Here is a 21,703-nt window from a genome sequence, read left to right as displayed (position 1 = left end):
TCTCCACGTTTCCTGTACAAACGGCTAACGCACGCGATGCTCTATGTTTTATAGGTAGGAATGGATTATTTTAAAAGGTTTTAAGATCATCTATGAACATTTTTTGCTACGTACACACGTACGTTAAAATGGTTATAATGGTATTTTCTGTTTCTGCTGTCGGTCGGTGTGTTGTGTGCTATGATGAGCAGCCTGCGGTGTAGCTGTGCGGTTACCCATGGAAACCGGGGACGCCTAATGAGATTTAGCTAGCGTTAGCACTAGCTAGCAGCAGCGCGCAAATCTTGGCACTGCATTTAACGCGAAAATGGTAAGTATTTTTAACCTGTTATTCAATGCCATTTTATTGTACTTTTACACGTACTGAGTGGTAAAATGTGTTGTTTGATTATAGGCAAACAAAGCCAAAGGAAAGTTGCAAAGTAAGTTTTCTTTTTCTTGAGAAATATTTTACCATTTGTTTTAAAGATGCACTTTTCGGTGAAAAGTCCACTGTAAGTTTTCTCCATGCTGAACGTAGATGTCATTGTTTTGATTGGAATGTCATTTTCAGCAATAAAAACACCTCTAACTGAATAAAGATTTGTTGCACTTTTCTAACATGTAGGGCTGAAACGATTAATCAAAATCATCACGACTGGTTGACTCTGAGAATAATCATAATCATTATTTGGACTACAAAAACTCTATAACACACTTTATCATAAAGACTACAGCATTATTATATAAAATGCCAAATAAAAATAATAATAGACCATTTCTGATTTTCACCAATATACACTTTATATTTATCTCTCTAGAAGCCTTCAGTCACAAGATAATCCTGATTATTTAGATCAATCAAAAATAATCGTCACAGATTTTAGAAGTCAAATTTAGTCATTTTAATTAAATCTGTACTTCAATAAATTAATCTAAACGTAAAGCACTTTTTTATCTGGCTGTTTTTGTCATTCATAAAGTTCAATTTTGTACAGATAGTCACAAATTTGAAGATTAATAACATGTTAGACATTGGGATTAAGATTTAGTTGTTAAATTATGATCTCAATAATCATGAATAATTGTTAAATTGTGGTGTTTTTTCCCACAATCGTAACACAAAATTTTGATATAGTTACAGCCCTAGTTATTATACATTTTAATGAACACTAAGTTTTTAGCATCTTAAAACTTCCATTGGTTGAACTTCTAGCTGAAAATTATAGTGATGTGTGACCACATAATCCCCAGCTTTATAAAATAACAGGTAATTGTCAGAATAGTCGACTATAGGTAACTACTAAAATGGCCGTTGATGGCTAAAAAGCAATGAATGTAGAAAAGTAACATAGAACAAAAATACTTTAAATAATATCTTCTGTTCTACCCACAGCTTTATTTGACAATGACGATTTGCTTGATAGCTTATTGGATGATAAAAGTAAGTTAATTCATGCAACCTATATATCAATTTCTGTTTATGCTGTGAACTTACTCATTTTTTGTACTTGAATTACAAGAACAACCTGCCAAAACGAACTCGAATCACAATTTACCCACCAATCGGTAAGTGGCATTTGACAGAATGTAAAATATCATGTTTGGAATCGTACAGTAAATGTTAAATGAGCAATTTCTGTGTATCTCCAGCTCATCTGCGGCTGATAACATATTTAGCATGCTTGCAGAGGAGGTAAAGCAGGACGGTGCCGACAGTGAGGTATGTGGGCTGCAACGTGTGAAGAAATACATAAAATAAACGGCACAAACTTTTAAAATCTTCATTATTAGCATTTCTTAAAACTATGCTCGGCCTAATGTTTAGACAATTGCCTTTGCTCGAGGCAGAACAAACGCTCCTATTCGCAGGGTTACATTTATTTATTTTAGTATACCATTTTTAAATTGATTGTATTAGTATTACTTCATCAAATTGAATAAACTGTGTAACTGTGCTAATCTTCATAATATGTTCTGTCAATCGTAGAACTCCGATGTTTCCGAAGTAGATCCTAATGAGATCTTGAAGAACATGAAGGTAACGTCCACAATTCAAACATAAAAACAATGCAAAAAAACAAAACATATTTTTCCACTGCACAGGGCATTGATGATATGGACGATGATCTATTTAAGATGAACCGAAGTTCTGCTCCGGCAAAGTCGAATGGTAAAGACGGGCCAAAGAAGAGTGCCACTACACTAGAGAATAACGACAAAGCAGGAGGAGGTAACAGTGTTGCTACATATTTCATTTAATTAGACATGATAATTAGTTTAATGCCATCTGTAGTAATATGTCCAAAACTGGAACATAATGTGATTTATTTTTGCTACAATTCATGGAAACCTGCTGTTCACTGTGTATATAACCGTAGTCATAGCCACTTATTGTACATAATAGTAATAAGTAGTTAATGTTTTTATATATTTATTTCTAAAATTCATGTACATAATTTATGTACATAATAGCCTTATATTTTTGCTCTACCTTCACAGTCGGTGTTGATTTAATTATCTAATTATTGCCACTAACCTGCTATACAATTGTGTTTTAGTGGGCATATCTTGTTATTAAGTTAAAAAGCATCTTTCTTTAGTCTTTAACACTTACTTTTTGTGACGAGGCCTCTTTATAGCGTTTTATTCCATTAAATTGTTTATTTTTCATTCCACGCAGATAAATCCTCCATCGGTCAGAAAAAGTCGAACTCTGCGCCGTCGTCTGGACGAAACTACAAAAACTTTACCTTTTCTGGTAAGCTCACTTTTGCATGTTCTAACTATTTCGACGTACTTGTCTCCTAGATGTTTTGCTCTTCTCGTTTCTACCTCATGTGAACTCAGATAATGATGAGGATGATGATGATGGAGGGCAAGGTAAAGCAAGACAAATACACACAGAAGGTTTTATATAGGATTTGTTGTGTTGTTAGTGTAGTTTGTAACAGTGGTAAAGTAAAGGTAGAAAATCTCCTTTAAAAAAGAAAAGCTCATTTAGAGTAACACATTTTTATTAGCTACTTTCCACCCCTGATTAGTAGTAGAAATTTGAGGTGAGCGATGAATAATTTACCGTAATTACCGCACTATAAGGCACACTTAAAAGCCTCTTATTATCCAGTGCGTCTTATATATAGATTAATTCTGGTTGTGCTGACTGACCTCGAAGCGGTTTTGTGTGGTACACGTTTGGTTTCGCTTATTGCGCCTTATAGTTCGGTGCGTCTTATATGTGAAAAATTATAGAAAATCGACCATTCATTGACAGTGCGCCTTATAATCCACTGCGCCCTATAGTGTGGAAAATACGGTAAGATAAAATTATAATAGTACATTTGAAGACATGCAAAATAACAATATTATGTATGTTGTTCTGAATATTTATTTATTTTTTAAAAGCAGCGAAAAAGTAAAGTAAAATTAAAATACAATTTATAGAAAAATATTTCTTAAAAATATTTTTCTATAAATTTTATTCTAATTTTTAGGTAATTTGACATTTGACTTTTCCGAATATTTCTAGTCTAAAGGACTGCAAAAATATACGGTAGTCTGGTTATCAAGCTAATCCCATTAAAGGTTTAGTAGCAATAGCAAAAAGGACACGTAATCTTGTGTTTTTGTTGCATAAACTGCTCAACTTGCATATTTCACATCCAAATATGTAGAATGTGGGATGTGGTATTATCGTTTATATCATTGCAGATGTAGATGACCCGCTCGATGACTTGCTTCCTGACGAACCCAAGTCAAAAACCAAGGCTGTGGAAAAGTCTGTGCCTTCTCCTGTGTCGCCAATCCTCAAAAGTAAACTACATTTCTGTCTTTGTAATTAATAATGCGAAATATGCATAGATAGTATAGTAATAATGTGTGTCTTCTAGCCACAACAAAGAAACGCTCTGACCTCACGTTTGATGACAGCAAGGATGATTTAATGGACGCTTTGGGATTTGACAATGATCAAAATAGAGCTCAGAAAAAAGATGCGCCGCTATGGGACGGCAAGGAAAGGTAACGTCTAGTTTATTCTCTCACTGTCGTAACCGTTTTTGTGACCAATGTTACAATTCGTTTTGGATTTCTCTTTACATATCGGTTCACATTGCACATTTTAAATACGCCCAAGAGCACTAACTCAACTTAAACTTTAACTAACAAGTCCCTTATAGTTCAGAACACGTTTGCTGAGGTCTAAAATAGCTAATCCTGGTGTTTTCTGGTTATTTTATGAATTTATGGCTATATTTTTTTCAATAAAGACTGATTATTTTGTTTGTGCAATGCTAATTTGCAAAAAACAATCACGTAACTTTTCTACTAGAGGGTCTGTTAATGCTTTGTCTGGAATGAAAGGTTAAGTTACTGGTCAGATCTGTGGAGAGGCAACACACTCAAAGCAATAATGCATGTTTTTCAAGGTATTTTCTAGTAATAAAACGTATAAAAGTTAAATAAATCAAGATTAATCATTTTAAGGGTATACTGCGGAACATTCCAGGCAAAGCTGTAACATAGTGCCACTTTAATCAGCCATACAATTATATTTAGTTCACAAATATGAAAATGAAAGCTTTACATTTTGCTTTGAATTCTGTGTTGATTTCATAATAGCCGTCGTGCATCTCTTCATACGTCAATTCACATTTCTTGCTCCAGCAGGTCTGACCAGCCCCAGAGAGCTCGCACCAAGGTCGATGACATTCTGCAGAGCTTGACCTCGCCTCATCTCCTGGAACGCCCCCCTACAGGCGAAAAGAAGGAACAGCAACCGGACAAAAGCACCGCGCTCAAAGGTAACGCGGCGGAGTTTAGCGCTGTCCGTTACGTACAGTTAAAGCAAATTCTTTTTCTATTCCTATAAATGATCAGAAAAGCAAGATGACGACCTGACGTTTGGATCGTATCAGCCCACGGTCGTGTCCACGCCTGAGGGCCGCCAGTCCCGAAGGCAGTCTGTGAGGTACGCACGTTCTTTTCTGTATAAATGAATGAAACACTTGCATTACGTCTAAACAGGGCTGCACAATTAATGGAAATTCTAATGGTTGCAAAAACATAACCAGTGTTTGGACTAGAGATCAATTTTGTTTGGAGGGCCGCATTGAATTGACTACAGACTCATCCACAAACCTAGATGAGAAACCGGTGCAGTCATGTTTTGTGCAGTGTCATCTTCACTCTGACGTGTTTGAATAAAGCTTTTACGCATATTCTTTAAGCAGTTGGATGGCCCAAACTAAATATTAGCCTGTGCTGGAGCCTCTCACTGTTTTAAAAGAGACAATCACAACTGGGCCTGTGCGTGGCCTCGCAGGGCTTCTCAAAATGTTTGCTTTAAATCAACAGAAAGTGAGAGAATCAAACAATGAAACGGTCAGTGGTCACTAATCGAGAAGCAGATTAACCAACACCCGCAGGAATAAAAGGAATGGATAACGGTCACATTTTAGTGTTGCGACTATTGTCAGAAAAAACGTGTCGATTTGACGATTTCTCACGATTATTGATTGTGACAAAACGACAGTGAAATCTTTCATTTTCTTTAATTCCAGTGGTGTAACATGTTACTGTTCCTCAAGTTTGTGATTTACACAATTGAACTTTCTGAAAGACAAATTAAGTTTAATGTGACAAAAACAGCCTGATAAAATAAAGTTCTTTACATTTAGGTCTATTTTGTGGGCTATATATTGAACCAAAAATACTAATTTTGCTTCTAAATTGTCACATGTATTATTTTTTTCTAATATATTGTAACTTGAATAATCACAATTATTAATTAACCAAATAATCCCTACTGTCTGTAAATCCTCCTTCTCAGCTACATTGGATTTGAACATGTTTATCTTGTATCTAAAGACACAGACACTTCATATTTATGGAATTAAAAATCGAAATCTTACGCACTGGCCGATAATTAATGCAAATGTTGGCTCTATATATATCGTTCTATCCCAAGTTTCGACCTCTACAAACATGTTCTGAAAAGCATTCTTGATTAAGTGCAGTTAAAATGTACAATGTGGAACTGAATTCTGATTTACACTTAAAAACATCTCAAATCTAATCCAAATCATGCATAACTCTACGCAGCAGTTTCCAAAATAAATCTGCAATGTTGCTTTTTCTCAGGTTTTCTACCGAGGACGTGAGCGTTTCCACTTTAGACAAGAAAACCAAACCCACCACCCCGACCAGGCAGCGCCCGTCCGCCGAATGGCTCGGCCTTAAAACGGACGACGGCCTCGTGCAGGACCGCAACGACCACAAGAGCGAGACAGAAAATGTGTCTTCCAATCCAGCTTCGGGCGCTCCATTAGAAAGAAGAGCGTCCGTTCCCGGCCCCGTCAAATCGGCCGCAGATACTCAATCACCGGCCCATAAAGGACTTGTCAAACCGGCCAAGTCTGAGGTCTCCGTTAGCCAGGAGCGGAATGAGGAGGATGACTGGCTGTCGGGGGCGCTGTGCAGGAAAAGAGCTCTGTCCGGGGCCAGACACGAGGCAAAAACACAAATGACAAGGCAAGAGGATAGTTTGGAAGTTATGGAGAAGTTAGATGTGAAAGCAGATCTAAGGTAACTATAAACCCAAACACTGCTGAGAGCAAATTATTGAAACTAAATGTCAAAAATGTACAGTATTTTATGTTGTAACGGTGCTTTAACGTGAGTTAAACATTTAGTTACTCTTCCCACTGTAAATGTAGAAGTGACAAAATCTCAATGTGGACAATGTTAAATTATTTTTGTAGATATTTAGGGTTTTATTCTCATTTTTGTGGATTTTTTTTTTTTGGAATACCAGATTTAGTTTGGTCTTTCTTAATAAATCAGCATTCAGGCAGTTAATCGTACAATTTCTTCAGTCTACTTTTTAAGGCTGCATGATTGTATTTAAGAAACTACACTTATTTTGTGTTAAAAATTAAATTTGATGATTAAAAAAAAAAAAACTGACGTGATTGTATCAAAATTGTTATTAAATAGGGCTGCAACTTACAATTCATTTAGTAGTCGACTAGTCAGCAAATTGTACTATTATTTCTCTTGTATATTAAAATTTAAATACATTATCAACAAAATAAAGGCTTTTTGATAGAGAATATTATTGATGGAAATTGGAAATACAAATTACGATGATCAAAATACAATGTTTTTATAGTCACAATTGTCGATTGTCGCAGCTTTATCACTAAGAATTGAGCTTTTTCTTTCGCATCGTGACAACTGGAGCGTCCTACAGTTTTCCTTCTCTTTTACAGTAAACAGGTGACTTCACACGCTCCCAGGATCAGAGACGACTCGGCTCCGTCGCTCAGGGAGCTCAGGTGCGACAGAAGCTGCTGTTAGGATAGTGAAAGTGACAAAACGCAGGGTTTGATGTCGTCTTCTCCTTTCATGTTCTACAGTAGAACGTCTCCCGGCGAATCGGGCCCCGCGGCTCACTCCACTCCGATTAGAGACGAGACTACAAAGCAGAGTAAGTCTACAAACGTTCGACTGATTACTACGTTCACAATATACTACAACAGTTTATTATTATTATGTTTATGTGCACTTCTTTTTAGGGTTGTCAAAAATCCATTCCAGGATACTAAGAACCACATGAAAAATTAAATATGCGCTGTTTATCTTGTATTATCCTGTATTTCAGGTTAGCGTGCTCAGAAAATGTCTGTTTTCACCTCCCCCTTATCTCCGCCCACTTTTTTACACTTGCTATTATTCCAAAAATTCAGAGTTTTAAAAAAATTGCACATAGCCATTTTATTAACAATAAAAAGTAAACATTTATATTATTTATTATTATTATGTCATTTTGATCATTATTTCTGTTTACAATGAACAACATTAAAATATGGAAGTTCTTATTATAGTTTAGTTCCAAATACCTCCAAAAAGAATAATATCTGTTGTTTTAAATGAAATACTGTGTTGTTTTTGCTTTTTCCTTGACATTGCAATAGAGTTTGAAATATTTAATTCTTTACTACTTGCATGTACTTTATACTGTATATTCAATTTACTTATGAACCTGTAAGTATTTATGGTCAGTTTTTCAGTCTCTGTCACCAGAAATGCACCAGTCCAATTCATTTCAGTCTCATTCGTTTCTGGCCTTGTCACTGCATCACCCAACACTGACAAATACTGCTTTAGTCTGCTCTGGGGAGGTAAATAATCACTTTGTTCTTGTGACTTTAGGTGACAGATCAATGAAAGAATTCCAAAGCACACCAACTCCAATCCAGCAGCAGGTAAAGTACTGAGACAGTCTGTTGTACAGGAGTTTTTTTTTATTATTATTTATAGTTTTAATATTTGTGTTGTTTTTTGTTACAGCTCATTCTTTCATCTGACAATCTGCAGATGCTACTACAGCAACAACAGCAGCAACTACAACAACAACAGCAGCAGCAACAACAGGTTAGAATTCCACTCGCCTTTATCAGCCTTAATAAAGCAAGAACAAAGTCTTAATTCATACTTAACAAAGTGATACAGGCTTAATAACTACTTAGTAAAGCGGTTATGAATAAGAGTTAGAGCATTGATTTGTTACTAACTGAAAAGACTAACCAGCCACTGCACAAAAGACTGTAACAAAACAGAACAAGTTCAAAAAAATAGAATCCCTCTCTAAACAGGCTTAAAGTGCAATCTTCTGGCAGTGCATAGCAGCATTGTGAAGCCATGGATCGGCATCAGACCGGGCCGTTCTGATGCTAATGGATACTCTGTGATGATGGAGCTGCAGCCACGGGACAATAGGACTACAATAGCCCATGACAGGCCTGTTGGGGTAACAAGGAATATTAGTTCCAGGTGGAACTTAAAGTGTGGGCGGGGCCTCCTCAGAGTAGAATAAACCTCTGAGTTCACAGACTCGATCCACAGATTGAGAATGACTCTTGGCTGTAATAACAGTGTCCAGATGAATACCACTGAATATGTTCTACTATTTATTTCAAACACACCACTTACTTGTCCCTATAGAGATTTGTAATGGCTTTGCAGAGAATGTTCCACAGAAGGGTATTAAAAGCATTCTATCTATTGCCATGGCGACAAGCAGGTGGCGCTGCTTGGCCAGGTTCCACGTTAATCGGAACAACGCCTTAATAAGCTTTTGTCACACTTTATCTAGTGTTTTAACAAGTGTTGTGTGCAGGTGACGCAGCCTCCTCTGCTGGGCCTGGGGGGTCACGTGCCTGCGGGGTTCGTGGATCATCAGTCTTTTCAGGGCCGCGTTCTTCAGTTGGAGGGACAGGTGGGTCAGCCCCCCTCTCCGCGGTATGCACGGGGTCACCCTGGGTCACCCTGGGTCACCCTGGGTCACCCTGGGCCTGTCGTGGCACTCACTCCTTGAACTGTGTGTTGTACAGATGAAGACTCTGCAGATGGAGCGGGACCAGAGCCAACTGCTGCTGGAGAATATTCAGCTGAGGCATAAGCAGGACATGGAGCTCGTGGAGAATGCTCACAAGTAAGATGATGTTTCATATTTCATACTTTTATAGACTGAGCCCTGAAATGTATAACTTTGCTGCAGTAATAAAACAGGGAATAGAGTTGTATAGTTTCGCCTCTTAAGTATATTGCACAAAAGGGCTTTCTGTTCAGACTAAGCACCATATTTATAACATTATGAGGCTCTTTGTAATTATTCAGATATCATCACATCTTTTTATTAAAAAAAAAAAAAAAACATATTATATTCACAGTTCTGTTATGCAGTTAGGATTCAGAAGGCCCAAAAAGCATTGAGCTTTAAAGGAGATGTGCTCTTACTGGTTGAAAAAAGGCATTTCAATCTGAACCAGGAATACCATTAGAGTTTAAATACAAAATAAAGAGTCCTATATAGTTGCTGGGGACATAACATCAGAAGACACAAACTAGACTAATTAAAAAACAAAGCGATATCATGTGAAAGGTAAAGTGCTTATGTGCTACTGAGGAAACATAGAGAGCCCTTTTTGAGTTTATTGCAAACTTTTTTGTCTGTAAATAGACTCCAGCAGGATGACCTCCGGCCGCATCATAGCTGCATCTGGGTCATTTCAGTAAAACAAATCTGATATTTACTTTGCTCTGGAGTCTTGCCCTTGCTCTAAAATGAAGGACTTTTAATTGGATTAAATCAAAGCGCCTCATCTTCAGTTTAATGAAATAAATAAAATAAATAAAATAAAATAAATAAAATAAATAAAATAAATAAAATAAATAAAATAAATAAAATAAATAAAATAAATAAAATAAATAAAATAAATAAAATAAATAAAATAAATAAAATAAATAAATAAAATTAATAAAATTAATAAAATTAATAAAATTAAATTAAAGCAGACAAAAAATATACATGATAATAATAATAATCAGAAAATAATAAATAAAATAAAATACAAAAGACAAGACCAGAGAGAAAAACAAATTTTGTAGGGTTGTAGTTGTCCCATTCAGTCCAGTTTCTGTTCAATTTGTCCACTTCTAAGTTGAGTCTATAAGTGCTTTTTTTCTATTGTCTGCATGTCAGTTACGGGGTCAGTCCGGTCCTTAGTCATCGGTGCAGTTTGTGTCATCCATTTTTTTGTAATGGTCTTATTCCCAGCTGCCAAAAGTATGTTCCAAAAGTATAATACCCATTTGTGTCGTCCAGGTCTTTTTGAAAGCACGTATGCTTTATGCTTCTAGCTACGTTCTGTCTTTGTGCAGGGCCCGTGTGAAGCTGCTGGAGGATTCTGCTGCCCAGAGGGAGACCCGGCTGCGACAGGAGTGCGAGGACTGGATGGAGAGGCTGGACGCGCTGACACGTTCCACCGAGCAGGAGCGCTCCGAGCTGAGGGCACAGCACCAACGCAAACTGGCGCAAGCCCACCAAGAGCGAGACCGCGAGGTGGAGCGGCTGAGAGAGCTTCAAAGGTAAATGAAACCTTGTCCATGCTGTCGGGAATCTAGGGCAAATGATGGTATGGGGTGCAGTGTTAAAAAGTAATTATGTATATATACTGTGGGGTTTTTTCATAAAGGAAGTCAATCTTGGAGATGAAAAAGGACCACGAGGATCAGATTCACCGACTGAAGAAGTTAAAGGATGAAGAGATTGATGCGGTGACGAGTGCAACTTCTGAGACCAGGTGGGAAAGAATGCAGCCCACAGTAAGCATTGTTGTAGTTTTAGTCGATCAATGAAGGTGAAATACACACACACCAAATAAAACTACTGCGGATCCACAACAGAATAAGAAGTACATTCTAAATCTGTACAAATTTATGATATATTATTCATTAAAGGAATCGACTTTAATGAGATTTTAACCACATTGTAATATTTTGTCTTCATCTTCACTTCATCGTTAGTTTTACTCAGTTTTTATTTTGATTGATTCATGTGTATTTGAGTTATTTTGGGTTTTTTTCATCAACCCCCAATCTCCGCCCACTGACCTGCACTTGCGATTATTATTAAAATAAATAAACTCCAGGTCATACACATTATATACAAATAAATTTTTATTTTATCGATTAATCGCAACTAATCAATTATTGAGATCATTGTCATCTAATTTAGTAACTGAATAATCGTTATCTAGACTCCAAAACATGCCATGAGTGAGAGAATGTTTTATGACGAGCACAAAGCAGGAATTACATTAAAATGACACAGGACAGGAGTACTTAAAGTGTTTTTACTCAAAAAACGAGTTTAACTGTGACATACTCTATCAGGACGACCTCAAGCAGCGTCAGCTTAACTTCATAGGGGTCAAAGTAAGTAAAAATCTGATATTTACCGTAATTTTGCGTTCAAATCAAGTTGCAGCCCTAAAATTAAGTTCCAAAAACGTTTCAGGAAGTCAAGAATCAGGAAGTCATTTGTCCCATTTCTAATATGAAGCCATTTACAATGAACAAAACATAAAATATTGATCTACGTATGTTATAGTTTATTAGTCGGTGCCAGAAAAAAGCATAACACTATCAAAAAAAATCTGAGTTTAAATTTTAAAGTGCGAGATGTACGATACGACAAGAGTGTAACTGAAACACAAGCGAGGGTACGCACAACTCCTAAGAAACGCTCTTTTAGCAACAATAAACTATGGATGCACCTTACTTACTGTACACCTGCTCGCTGCGACACCTGTTAATGCGTTTTTGAATCCACTTTGCCCGGCAGGTCGCTGAGTGCGGTGATCGAACAGATGGAGCAGTTCTCGTCTCGTCTGGGGGAGCTTTCATGTCGGGTGGAGAGCACACATGAGAACACAGCCCAGGGCCTGGAGCAGGGAGCACGGCACAGGGACGAGCAGCTTAGAAGTACGACACACACACACACACATATATCACTGACAACGGGGTGTGTAAATAGGTCAGGTCAAAAATCACATGTATTTGGGATAAGGTTGCTCCAAATTGTATTATTGCGCTGCTTTCCACGACAAAGACTGTGTTGTGAGTGATGTTGGGTTCACAGCGAGTGGTTCAGAGGTCACGCGTTTTTTTTTTCATTTCTGATGGAGGGCAAGGGGGATTCTGTGTTTTTTTTGAAGGAAATATACAAACTTATGATCCAAAATGGTTGAAACGTTCCATAATGCGTTGGGGGAAGTGCTCCACACATTTTGTGATCCTTTCAACTGACAACAATCACATCTTTAGGGATCCTCTAGCTGCTTATCTCCACGGAATGTTACACAGGACGGCATTAAACTTGTCTTATTTCCATGGTGACAAGCAGGTGCCAAGTTATAGGTCAGATCTGTGGCGAGGGGAGTAAGGATGCCGGTTTTCAAGGTATATTGGAGCACTCAAAACATATCTAACTGAATAGGATCTTTTTTCTGTACTGTATATATTTATTTATTTTTCACAACTTAATCTTTTTAGTTATTTTTTTTCAGTGTCTAAATGTTTCTTGGTCCGTTGTTTCTTTACATACATTTTTTTTTTTACTGTGTCAAATAAACTAAACAAAAAACATCCAACTTCAAACAGAAAAGTTACATTGGGCACTTTTAATTCATCTCCACTTTTTTTTTTGACATTTGTAGTTTTTCTTTTTTTTGATCATTGTCTTTTGTCTTTTTGTCTGCAAATATAATACATTGAAGAAAGACTGAGCATTTACCAACAAAATGAACAAACTCCTTCTCTAAATCAATCAGGTTTTACCATTGTTGTGCTATTTGGCAAAGCACTTCTCCTTGATGAATGTGGAAGTGTGATTGATGATGGTTTATCGAGCAGGAGAACAGCAGCAGAACCCAGCTTTATAAATGTAAGGTTCTTTTTTATCCCTGTTTTTGTAGTTCTGCAGGATCGCTTGGCACAGCAGCAGAAAGCCATGTCCGACGAGAAGGTTTACCTCAAAGAAATCATCTCCAGGATGGACACTCAGATCAATGAACAGCAGAGGCAGCTCGAGAAGGTCACTGCTTAAAAAATGCCTGAAGAATACGAGCTATTTTTAGTAACCACAAGAATAACTTCCTGCCGCACGGATACAAGATGATAACTTTATGCTGTATTTTGACGGCTGTTGTCAGGAGCGCTGGAAAGTGACATCGGAGCAGGCAAAAGCGGAGTCGACACAAAGGGCCCTTGAAGACGAGCGGCGTTCCCACAGCATGCAGATGAATATGGAGAGAGAGGAGCTTGAAAGAGCAAAGGTGAGTTCTCTGGAAACAAAAATGTGTCTACCATTTCTCAGTTTTACTTCTAATTATTCATTCCGTTTTTGCCTTAACATTTTTGCTTGTTCTGTCTATTTTGCCTCACTTATTTTTTAATTTCAGAGTTTTTAAGTTTCTGTATTTTTATTATTTTACTGACTTTTTTAGCTCAAAATAGCAAAGGCAGGTTCTTTAAAAATAATAAAAAATAATACACCGTTGTTTACTCTTTTTCAATTTTTCTTTACAATATTTTATTTTTGTCTTTACTATTTTATTCATTACCATTTTTCTTATTTTTTACCTATTAATATTAAAATGTTCAACTTATTAAATTTTTTTGATAACATTTTATTTAGTATTTCTTAACTATTTTGGGAATTTACTCTTATTTATTTGTTGACTATAACTATTGAAGTTTTCATTATATTATTATTTTATTACTATTCTATAACACTTTTACTGAGCTGTTATTCTAGTAGCACTATTTAATGATGTTGCTTCACTCTTGTCCCACTTCAGTCCTGATGTAGCCTTGGTTTGGTCCTGTTCTAGTCCTGATTTAGTCCTAGTTTAGTCCCACTTCAGCCTCAATTCTGATGTGGTGTGTGTGAAATCTGAGTTTAAGATATTCATAATCTTCTTTATTTGTGTCAGAGTGCACTGTTGAAGGAGCAGAAGTCGGTGATGCAGCACTGTACAGAGGAGAGGAGGAAACTGGCAGCTGAGTGGGCCGGCTTCCACGCTCAGGAGAAGCAGAGACATGACAGGGCCGAGAGGGAAGTGAGCAGTCTGCTGGAGAAGAGGGAGGGCTCCATCATCAGTATGGCACAGGTACACTTCACTCTGAAAAGGTCAAATACCAAATAAAGCGAGAAAGGGTGCAAACAGTGGCAATTTTAGTCATTCACGTTTTTTTTTTTTAATCAATGTTAGAGGTATTAAATAAATTCACACATTGGCCTTTGTTACATTGAGATATTTGACATGCACCACGTTTAAACCTTTGATAATATTTGTCCAAACTCTAAAGACCGCAGTGTAGGGCTGAATTATGAGGGGAAATGTTTAAAAGGACAGTAGATTGCAGTCAGGATTTGCTAATTGCCACCATTTAAATTACTTTGATTTGATTGCAATTCATCTTGCAGCCAAACCACTGTGACTAATCCTGTGATGTTTAATTGATAAATTACCGCCAAATTGAAAACGAGGTCTGCAAATAACGTTTAAGTTACGGTACTTTACTTTTTTCCTCTTCACTTTGATTATTATTCCACCCAGTCCTGAATCAAAACCTTTGTGATTTGTTCATTTATACTATGCCCTAAACAGTGATGGAAGAATACTTCAAATGTATTTTGTAACACATTCAGTTAAGTTGAGTTGCATTATATTATTAAAACACATTATTTATTTCCCTGTTTGTCATTCGTCTATTTCTAAGATAAGAGAACCGTTGCCACAAATTAGAGAAGGAAAAATCACACTATAAGAATTTTTTCATTAATTCAGTGACATTTGATACCACCAAAACAAAGAGTAACTGTATTGGAACAATTACTCAAAATGAGTATTCTGAATACATATTGTCAGAATATGTAATTAGTTCCTTCCCAACACTGGCCCTCATCTAATAAGCACTTCAAATATTGTAGGACTGGCTCTACATACCAAATAATTTTCAGTTTTTCAAACAAATTGACTTCACTGTGGGTTTAAGGTTGTACCAATTTAACATGCATTGTTCAAAATGTTCTGTTCCTTTTGCAGGAGCAAGCTGACCTGAAGCTTCGCACTGCCGAGTTGAAACAAAAGGAGCTTGCTGTCGCTCAGGAGAGGGACAATTTGAACCGACTGAGGGAAGAGCTGGAGCGAGAGAAGGAACGGATCAGCGCCACCGCATTGAGACTGAAGACCAGAGTCCAGGAAGTGGAGGCTTTTAGCAAGGTACGAGTCACTGCTGGGCCCTGCAATTGATGTGGTTGGGTCTAGCACAATATTAGACATTAAGGCCCATATTGTGGAAGTAAAAAACTTCACACACAAAGTTATTAAAGATTTAATATCGTAATAGTGAAGGCGCACTTGGATGCCTCTGTGACGGTGATTGACAGTATGATAATCCCTGTTAACACTATGTAAATAAATGTTCATTCAATCTTAAATTAAATATTCTACAATATTTTTAATAAGCATGTAATGAACGATAATAACACTTAGTATGCTGGTTAACATAAGGTTCCCCATTTATATACGAGGAACCAAAGAGCTTAAGTCCTCCCAAATATTTTTTTTAGCCAATAACATGATGAAGTGTAAATTTTGACCTAAATAAATGCAGTCTTTCACTACTGTTTTAAATACTGTATGTTGTGTTTTGGTAAAGCTCGCTGCTGATAAATTTGAAGAAGGGGAGCGGGCGCTACATGAAGCCAGACTCGTGGAGGCCGAGCATGAGGCAAGACTCGGACATATCCAGTCTCAAACAGAGAAACTGAGGCAACAAGAACACAGAATCCTCCAGGTGTGTCAGCCGCTCACTTTGCCTTATAGATCCATTCATCTGGTTAAATAAATCTACAGTGAAGTGGGTAAAAATGACTGAAATTTGGCTTTAGTAAACAATGTGGGTAAAAGTAAATGCTGTGGTCAGTCATACAATTGCTTATGTCTGGAAATTGGTCAAAGAGGTAAATTCAAACCAGATTTAATTAGTATTTCCACCAGCCACCGCATAGTTTCCCCAATTGGTAAATGTTTGCTGTATTTCAGGAAAGAATGCAGTTTAACACTTTGCAAAAGGAGCAGCCAAGACAACTTTTCCCCATCGTGTCTCAAGTTGAAACTCCAGTGCCAGGTTTATAGCTTTAAAATTTCCATTACCGTTTTTCCGTCATCGTGCACTATAACAAGCCCATTTCTGTGGAATTGCCTTTAAATTGTAGACTTTACGCCATTACTGCCAAACTCCAAGCTGGCGCCAACCTTGATTACGCCAAATGTGGGTGCCAACTCTGAGTCGACGATTCTACAGGCTAGTTTAGCTCTGTGGAAGTACACTGCTGCAAAGGTGTGTTGCTGAACTAAAGTATTTCCCCCAGTATACTGATAGCAACTACTCTTAACCCTTTTCTACTTTGGACAGGATCGTGAATGCCTCGAGGATGAGAAAGTCTTTCTGGAGAGTTTGAAGAAGAAATCATACGCATAGATTGACAATTCAGTTTAAAAGTTTATTAAAGTTTGTACAAAGTTAGTTGTGGTCAATCGCCTTCATATCACTTCCTCAGAACGCTCAGGTCTTTCTCCTCCAGTCTTTTCATCTCTCTGAAAGCAAAAAACAATTATACACTTTGCCAAACAATAAATAACCATCTGATCTCTACTCAGATTGCCTCAGGTTACCATTATCTCCACACGTTTACATTAAGACAGGGATAACTTTTATCATCACAGGCACTAAGAACAGACATTATGATGTGACAATTACCTGCAGAGCTGATCTTCTGGAGTTCACAAACACCTGGCAAAAACAAACCCAACTGTTTACAACTTCGCATTTATATTATTTAGTTAAACACCTGACTTTGTCTCAGAACAGCTTTTGCCATCGTCAGTTTCGCATCAGACGGCACTTCCTATGCAGCACTTTCATCACAGACAATTCAACTTGAAGTGAGGGTTTCAATAAAATACAGTACAAACCTTCTCCTGTAACTCCCGTGCCTTAATGAAATCCACATGTGCAGCAACACGGTTTGGACAGCCAGTTATTGATCTGTAAGAAAACTGGATTAGAATGTGTTTAAAAAAGGAAACTCATGTACAGTTTACAATGCTGCAGTTCAGTTCAACAGATGTATCTACACAATACTTCAGACAGGGATAACAAACTCATCATAACTGCCCAGAATTGAGGGATAAGTGAGAATAAACTGTGGTACCTGATGTCATAACCTCAGCCTTCATCTCTAGTGCATCTTCAAGGATTCATTACCTGTAAATGAAAGAACACTATTAACCTCCCATTTATCTCAAGCACGTGGTAGAATAGTTAGCACGCAGCTATGCTAAGCTGCTAAGTAAAAGATTACATGTAACGTACAACTGCACAAGCAAAGCTGCATAACGTTGTCACATTTTAAACTCCAATCTTACCTTCACGGTGGCTTGAATAAATCCATATTCAGATAAATATGCATTAAAAAGCTTTCCTCTTTCAGGACCCGCATTCTTCTGGCAGACAGGAGAGAGGGAAAAGAGGAAGGACAGTGCAAGTCTCGCGAGAGGTTTTTATAGCAGCGCGACGTCACAGGCCACGTGACTGCGTAGTGGGTGCAAGATAATATAATACATTCATGAGTGGGTGTGACGCTAACTCAGATGGCCTTTTGAAGATTTTTAAGGGAATGCAAATAGGAAATAATTATGCGCATTTTAATCCGTGTCAATAATGGTAAGTACTGTCCTAAAGATTAAAGTGAGACCCGGCAGATGAAAGAAAGAAACATACATTTTCCTTCATAAAATGTAAGAATAGAAATACGTAATTTTCCCAAATTGCACATAGTAGGAACATATAAATCCGAGCCAGGTTTAAATGTGTTGCTTAATCTTCTTCAACCCGAGGCCCTATGTAAAAAGAGCCCCCCCTAGTGCTATTTCTGTAGTCACATCATCACAGAGATGGAAAAACAAAATGCGAGTCAGGCCCAATCTGAGAAATGTGATTCATATTCCCTGTGAAAAGATAAAGCCCAGTCCCACTGAAACTAGTCTGAAACTTGCTGTGCTAAATGTCAGATCCTTATGTAACAAATCTCTCTTAATTAATAATTTTATTTCTTCTTATAATCTTGATTTTATGTTTTTAACTGAAACATGGCTTGACAAAAACACAGAAAATGTAGTTCTGATAGAATCTGCTCCACCCAACTTTAAGTTTGAATCTGAAACACGAGAAAACAAAAAAGGCGGTGGAGTCTGTGCTGTCTTTAGAGATGAAATAATTACCCGCAGGTTGTCTTTTGGGGTGTTTTCATCATTTGAGTATGTATCCTTTAAAATGGAGCTAAAACGGTCTCCATCCATTCCCTTCATTGTTTTATACAAGCCTCCCCAGCACTGCCAAAGTTTTATTGATGATTTTACTGAGATGCTTTCAGTCATATGCACAGACTTTGATGGTTTGGTCATTACAGGCGATTTCAACGTGCATGTTGATAATATTTGTGACAGAAACGCTAAAGAGCTTGATGCTGTCCTTGAAACCTTCAGTCTTACTCAGCATGTGAGAGGCCCCACCCACAGCAAAGGACACACTCTAGATCTCATAATTACAAAGGGGGTAAATATTTCAAATGTTAATGTGATCGATGTTGCTCTGTCTGATCATTTCTGTGTCTTCTTTGACCTGTCTGTTTCTCCCAAACCACCGGTTGGTCCTGCAGTTGTTCAGAGGAGACACATAAGTGATGGCACAGGTGCACTGTTTATGGAAATGATAAACTTTGAAAATGTCTCATGTTCTAATGTAAATGATTTGTTGAACTCTGTTACATCTAGTGTTTTGAATGTTCTGGACACCATCGCCCCTATAAAGGCTAAAATGGTTAAAAATAAGCAGAAGGCGCCGTGGAGAAATGATGATTCGGTCAGGGCACAGAAAAGGGAGTGCCGCAGGGCCGAACGGAAATGGCGCAAGTCAAAGCTCCAGGTTTAAAAAGAGATTTACAAAGAAAAGCTGAACATGTACAACCTAATCTTATGTAGAACTAGGGAAAGATATTTTTCTGAAATAATTGGAAGCTGCAGTAACAACTCGCGTGTCCTGTTTGCCACAGTAAACAGATTAACAAACCCTCCAGCTCAGCTGCCGTTAGAACTCATTTCCACATCCAAGTGTAATGAGTTTGCATTATTCTTTAATGACAAAGTTCAGGGCATTAAAAATGCTATAAATCCCACAATGCAAAAAATTACCCTAAAACCACCAAGACACTTAGAGCTAACTCACTTTGCACCAGTAACTGACAAAATTGTCCATGAGATCATCACCAGTCTGAGTTCATCTACATGCTGCCTTGATGTGTTACCCACCAGATTTCTAAAGTCTGTGCTGAACAGTTTGTTAGCACCATTCACTCACATAGTTAACATGTCGCTTCAATCTGGAACATTCCCAATGTCTTTGAAAACTGCGGTCATAAAGCCTCTCCTAAAGAAGAGCAGTCTTGATGCCGCAGTACTGAGTCATTACCGGCCCATCTCTAATCTGCCATTTTGGGGCAAAGTCCTTGAAAAGGTTGTTTACCAACAGCTCACAGATTTCCTCTTAATAAACAACTCATTTGATGTTTTTCAGTCAGGTTTTAGACCTCATCACAGCACTGAGACTGCTCTTGTCAAGGTGACAAATGACATCCGCCTGAACACTGACACGGGCAAAGCCTCAGTCTTAATTCTGTTAGATCTGAGTGCTGCTTTTGACACTGTCGATCATGGGATCCTCTTACAGAGACTAGAGGACTGGGTGGGCATCACTGGCACTGCCCTAAACTGGTTAAGGTCCTATCTGGAAGACAGGAAGTACTTTGTTGAAATTGGTAGCTGTGTCTCAGACCACATGACCCTGACCTGTGGAGTGCCCCAAGGGTCAGTCCTGGGTCCCGTTCTGTTCAACCTCTACATGCTGCCGTTAGGTCAGTTGATACGCAGTGAAAATGTGTCCTATCACAATTATGCAGACGACACTCAGATCTATGTTTCACTATCGGCAGGTGAATATGGACCAGTAGATTCACTCTGTCACTGCATCCAACAGATCAGTTTGTGGATGCAAAACAACTTTCTCCAGCTGAACTCAGACAAGACTGAAATAATCGTTTTTGGCCCACAGAAACAAAGAGAAAGTGTTAGCGGTCACCTCCAGAGTCTCGCTCTAAAACCTACAAACCAAATTAGAAATCTGGGGGTAATAATGGACTCAGACTTGAACTTTAATAGCCACGTCAAATCAATAACATCAGCAGCTTTTTACCATCTAAAAAACATTGCCAAAATCAAAAATATAGTGTCAAAACCAGATTTAGAGAGACTTATCCATGCGTTTGTCTCCAGTAGATTAGACTACTGTAACGGCCTGCTCACTGGCCTCTCCAAACGAGTTGTAAAACAGCTGCAGTACATCCAGAACGCTGCTGCTCGGGTCCTGACTAGAACCAGGAAGTATGATCACATTAGTCCTGTTCTCAGGTCTCTGCACTGGCTCCCTGTGGCTCAGAGAATAGACTTTAAAGCAGCTCTGCTTGTGTACAAGTCTCTCCATGGCCTAGCACCAAAGTACATCTTGGATATGTTAGTGCCATATGAACCATCTCGGACTCTGAGGACCTCAGGGACCGGCCTCCTGCTGGTGCCCAGAGTCAGGACAAAACATGGGGAATCTGCGTTTCAGTTTTATGCAGCTAAAATCTGGAACAGTCTTCCTGAAGATGTGAGACAGGCTTCTACCCTGACAATGTTCAAATCTAAGCTAAAAACTGTTTTGTTTAGCTGCGCATATGACTGAAAGGATTTTTTCTTTGCACTCTTCTCTTTTGTTTGTGATTTTATTAGTTTAGAAAATCAGTTGGATTGATAATTTTTAATTTAGTTAATTTTATTGTATTTCTGTTTCTGTAATTTCTTTGTGATTTGAATGCATTTTACCTGCTGTGAAGCACTTTGAATTGCCTTGTGTATGAAATGTGCTCTACAAATAAACTTGCCTTGCCTTGCCTTGCCTTCTTCACACATTAAATACATGGCCTTTGACGTTACAATGTCCCATATAAATCTCTTGATAAAAGTGGATTAAATTAAATAATACAACATCTTTAGGTGCAGGTTGGGTTGTAGTTTCACACATGGAAGCTTAGATGCTGAGATAACAAAACAAACATATTTAAAATAAAATCATGTTTTGCCTATAGTGCGATGAGATGGATTGAAGTTGGGGTATAATAAGATCGTGCACAAATAATCGAGTAACTTTT

General features: G+C 37.8%; 1 protein-coding gene, 1 long non-coding RNA gene and 3 other non-coding genes across 5 annotated transcripts; 1 reads left to right on the top strand and 4 right to left on the bottom strand.

The window, feature by feature from the left end:
• Positions 1–307: 307 nt before the first annotated feature.
• On the top strand, positions 308–16,878 carry LOC140357802 (fas-binding factor 1 homolog). The gene is made up of 29 exons (XM_072442314.1): positions 308–314; positions 1,376–1,423; positions 1,503–1,548; positions 1,633–1,702; positions 1,970–2,020; positions 2,086–2,212; positions 2,663–2,740; positions 3,691–3,807; positions 3,870–3,999; positions 4,648–4,781; positions 4,858–4,948; positions 6,121–6,564; positions 7,251–7,316; positions 7,398–7,468; positions 8,194–8,246; positions 8,332–8,415; positions 9,161–9,259; positions 9,375–9,475; positions 10,705–10,911; positions 11,019–11,126; positions 12,170–12,309; positions 13,302–13,420; positions 13,539–13,661; positions 14,322–14,498; positions 15,438–15,614; positions 16,054–16,191; positions 16,440–16,524; positions 16,613–16,737; positions 16,813–16,878. Exons 1-29 carry the CDS (start codon positions 308–310, stop codon positions 16,876–16,878), a joined length of 3,282 nt encoding a protein of 1,093 aa, XP_072298415.1.
• A 30-nt stretch (positions 16,879–16,908) lies between these two features.
• Positions 16,909–17,913, bottom strand: LOC140357587 (uncharacterized). Its single transcript, XR_011926641.1, has 5 exons — positions 17,826–17,913; positions 17,612–17,664; positions 17,373–17,445; positions 17,158–17,190; positions 16,909–16,994 (listed from the first exon to the last, which is right to left on the bottom strand). It is a non-coding gene; the product is annotated as an uncharacterized lncRNA (long non-coding RNA).
• Positions 17,057–17,129, bottom strand: LOC140358851 (small nucleolar RNA R38). Its single transcript, XR_011926734.1, has one exon. It is a non-coding gene; the product is annotated as a small nucleolar RNA R38 (small nucleolar RNA).
• LOC140358854 (small nucleolar RNA SNORD49) lies at positions 17,258–17,329 on the bottom strand. The gene has a single exon (XR_011926737.1). It is a non-coding gene; the product is annotated as a small nucleolar RNA SNORD49 (small nucleolar RNA).
• On the bottom strand, positions 17,506–17,576 carry LOC140358853 (small nucleolar RNA R38). Its single transcript, XR_011926736.1, has one exon. It is a non-coding gene; the product is annotated as a small nucleolar RNA R38 (small nucleolar RNA).
• Positions 17,914–21,703: the final 3,790 nt, after the last annotated feature.

Source organism: Eucyclogobius newberryi, unplaced genomic scaffold (assembly GCF_026437365.1).
Source record: "Eucyclogobius newberryi isolate DKJ021-1_F unplaced genomic scaffold, fEucNew1.0.hap1 SCAF_13, whole genome shotgun sequence".
In the NCBI taxonomy this organism is placed as follows: domain Eukaryota; kingdom Metazoa; phylum Chordata; class Actinopteri; order Gobiiformes; family Gobiidae; genus Eucyclogobius; species Eucyclogobius newberryi.
The sequence above is the reverse complement of the archived record's forward strand: the minus strand, read 5'-3'. Positions and strand labels throughout refer to the sequence as shown.

Coding starts and splice junctions, on each gene's coding strand:
- LOC140357802 (XM_072442314.1), top strand. Junction 1,424..1,502: donor TAGCTTATTGGATGATAAAA/GTAAGTTAATTC, acceptor TTGAATTACAAG/AACAACCTGCCAAAACGAAC. Junction 4,782..4,857: donor CAAAAGCACCGCGCTCAAAG/GTAACGCGGCGG, acceptor ATAAATGATCAG/AAAAGCAAGATGACGACCTG.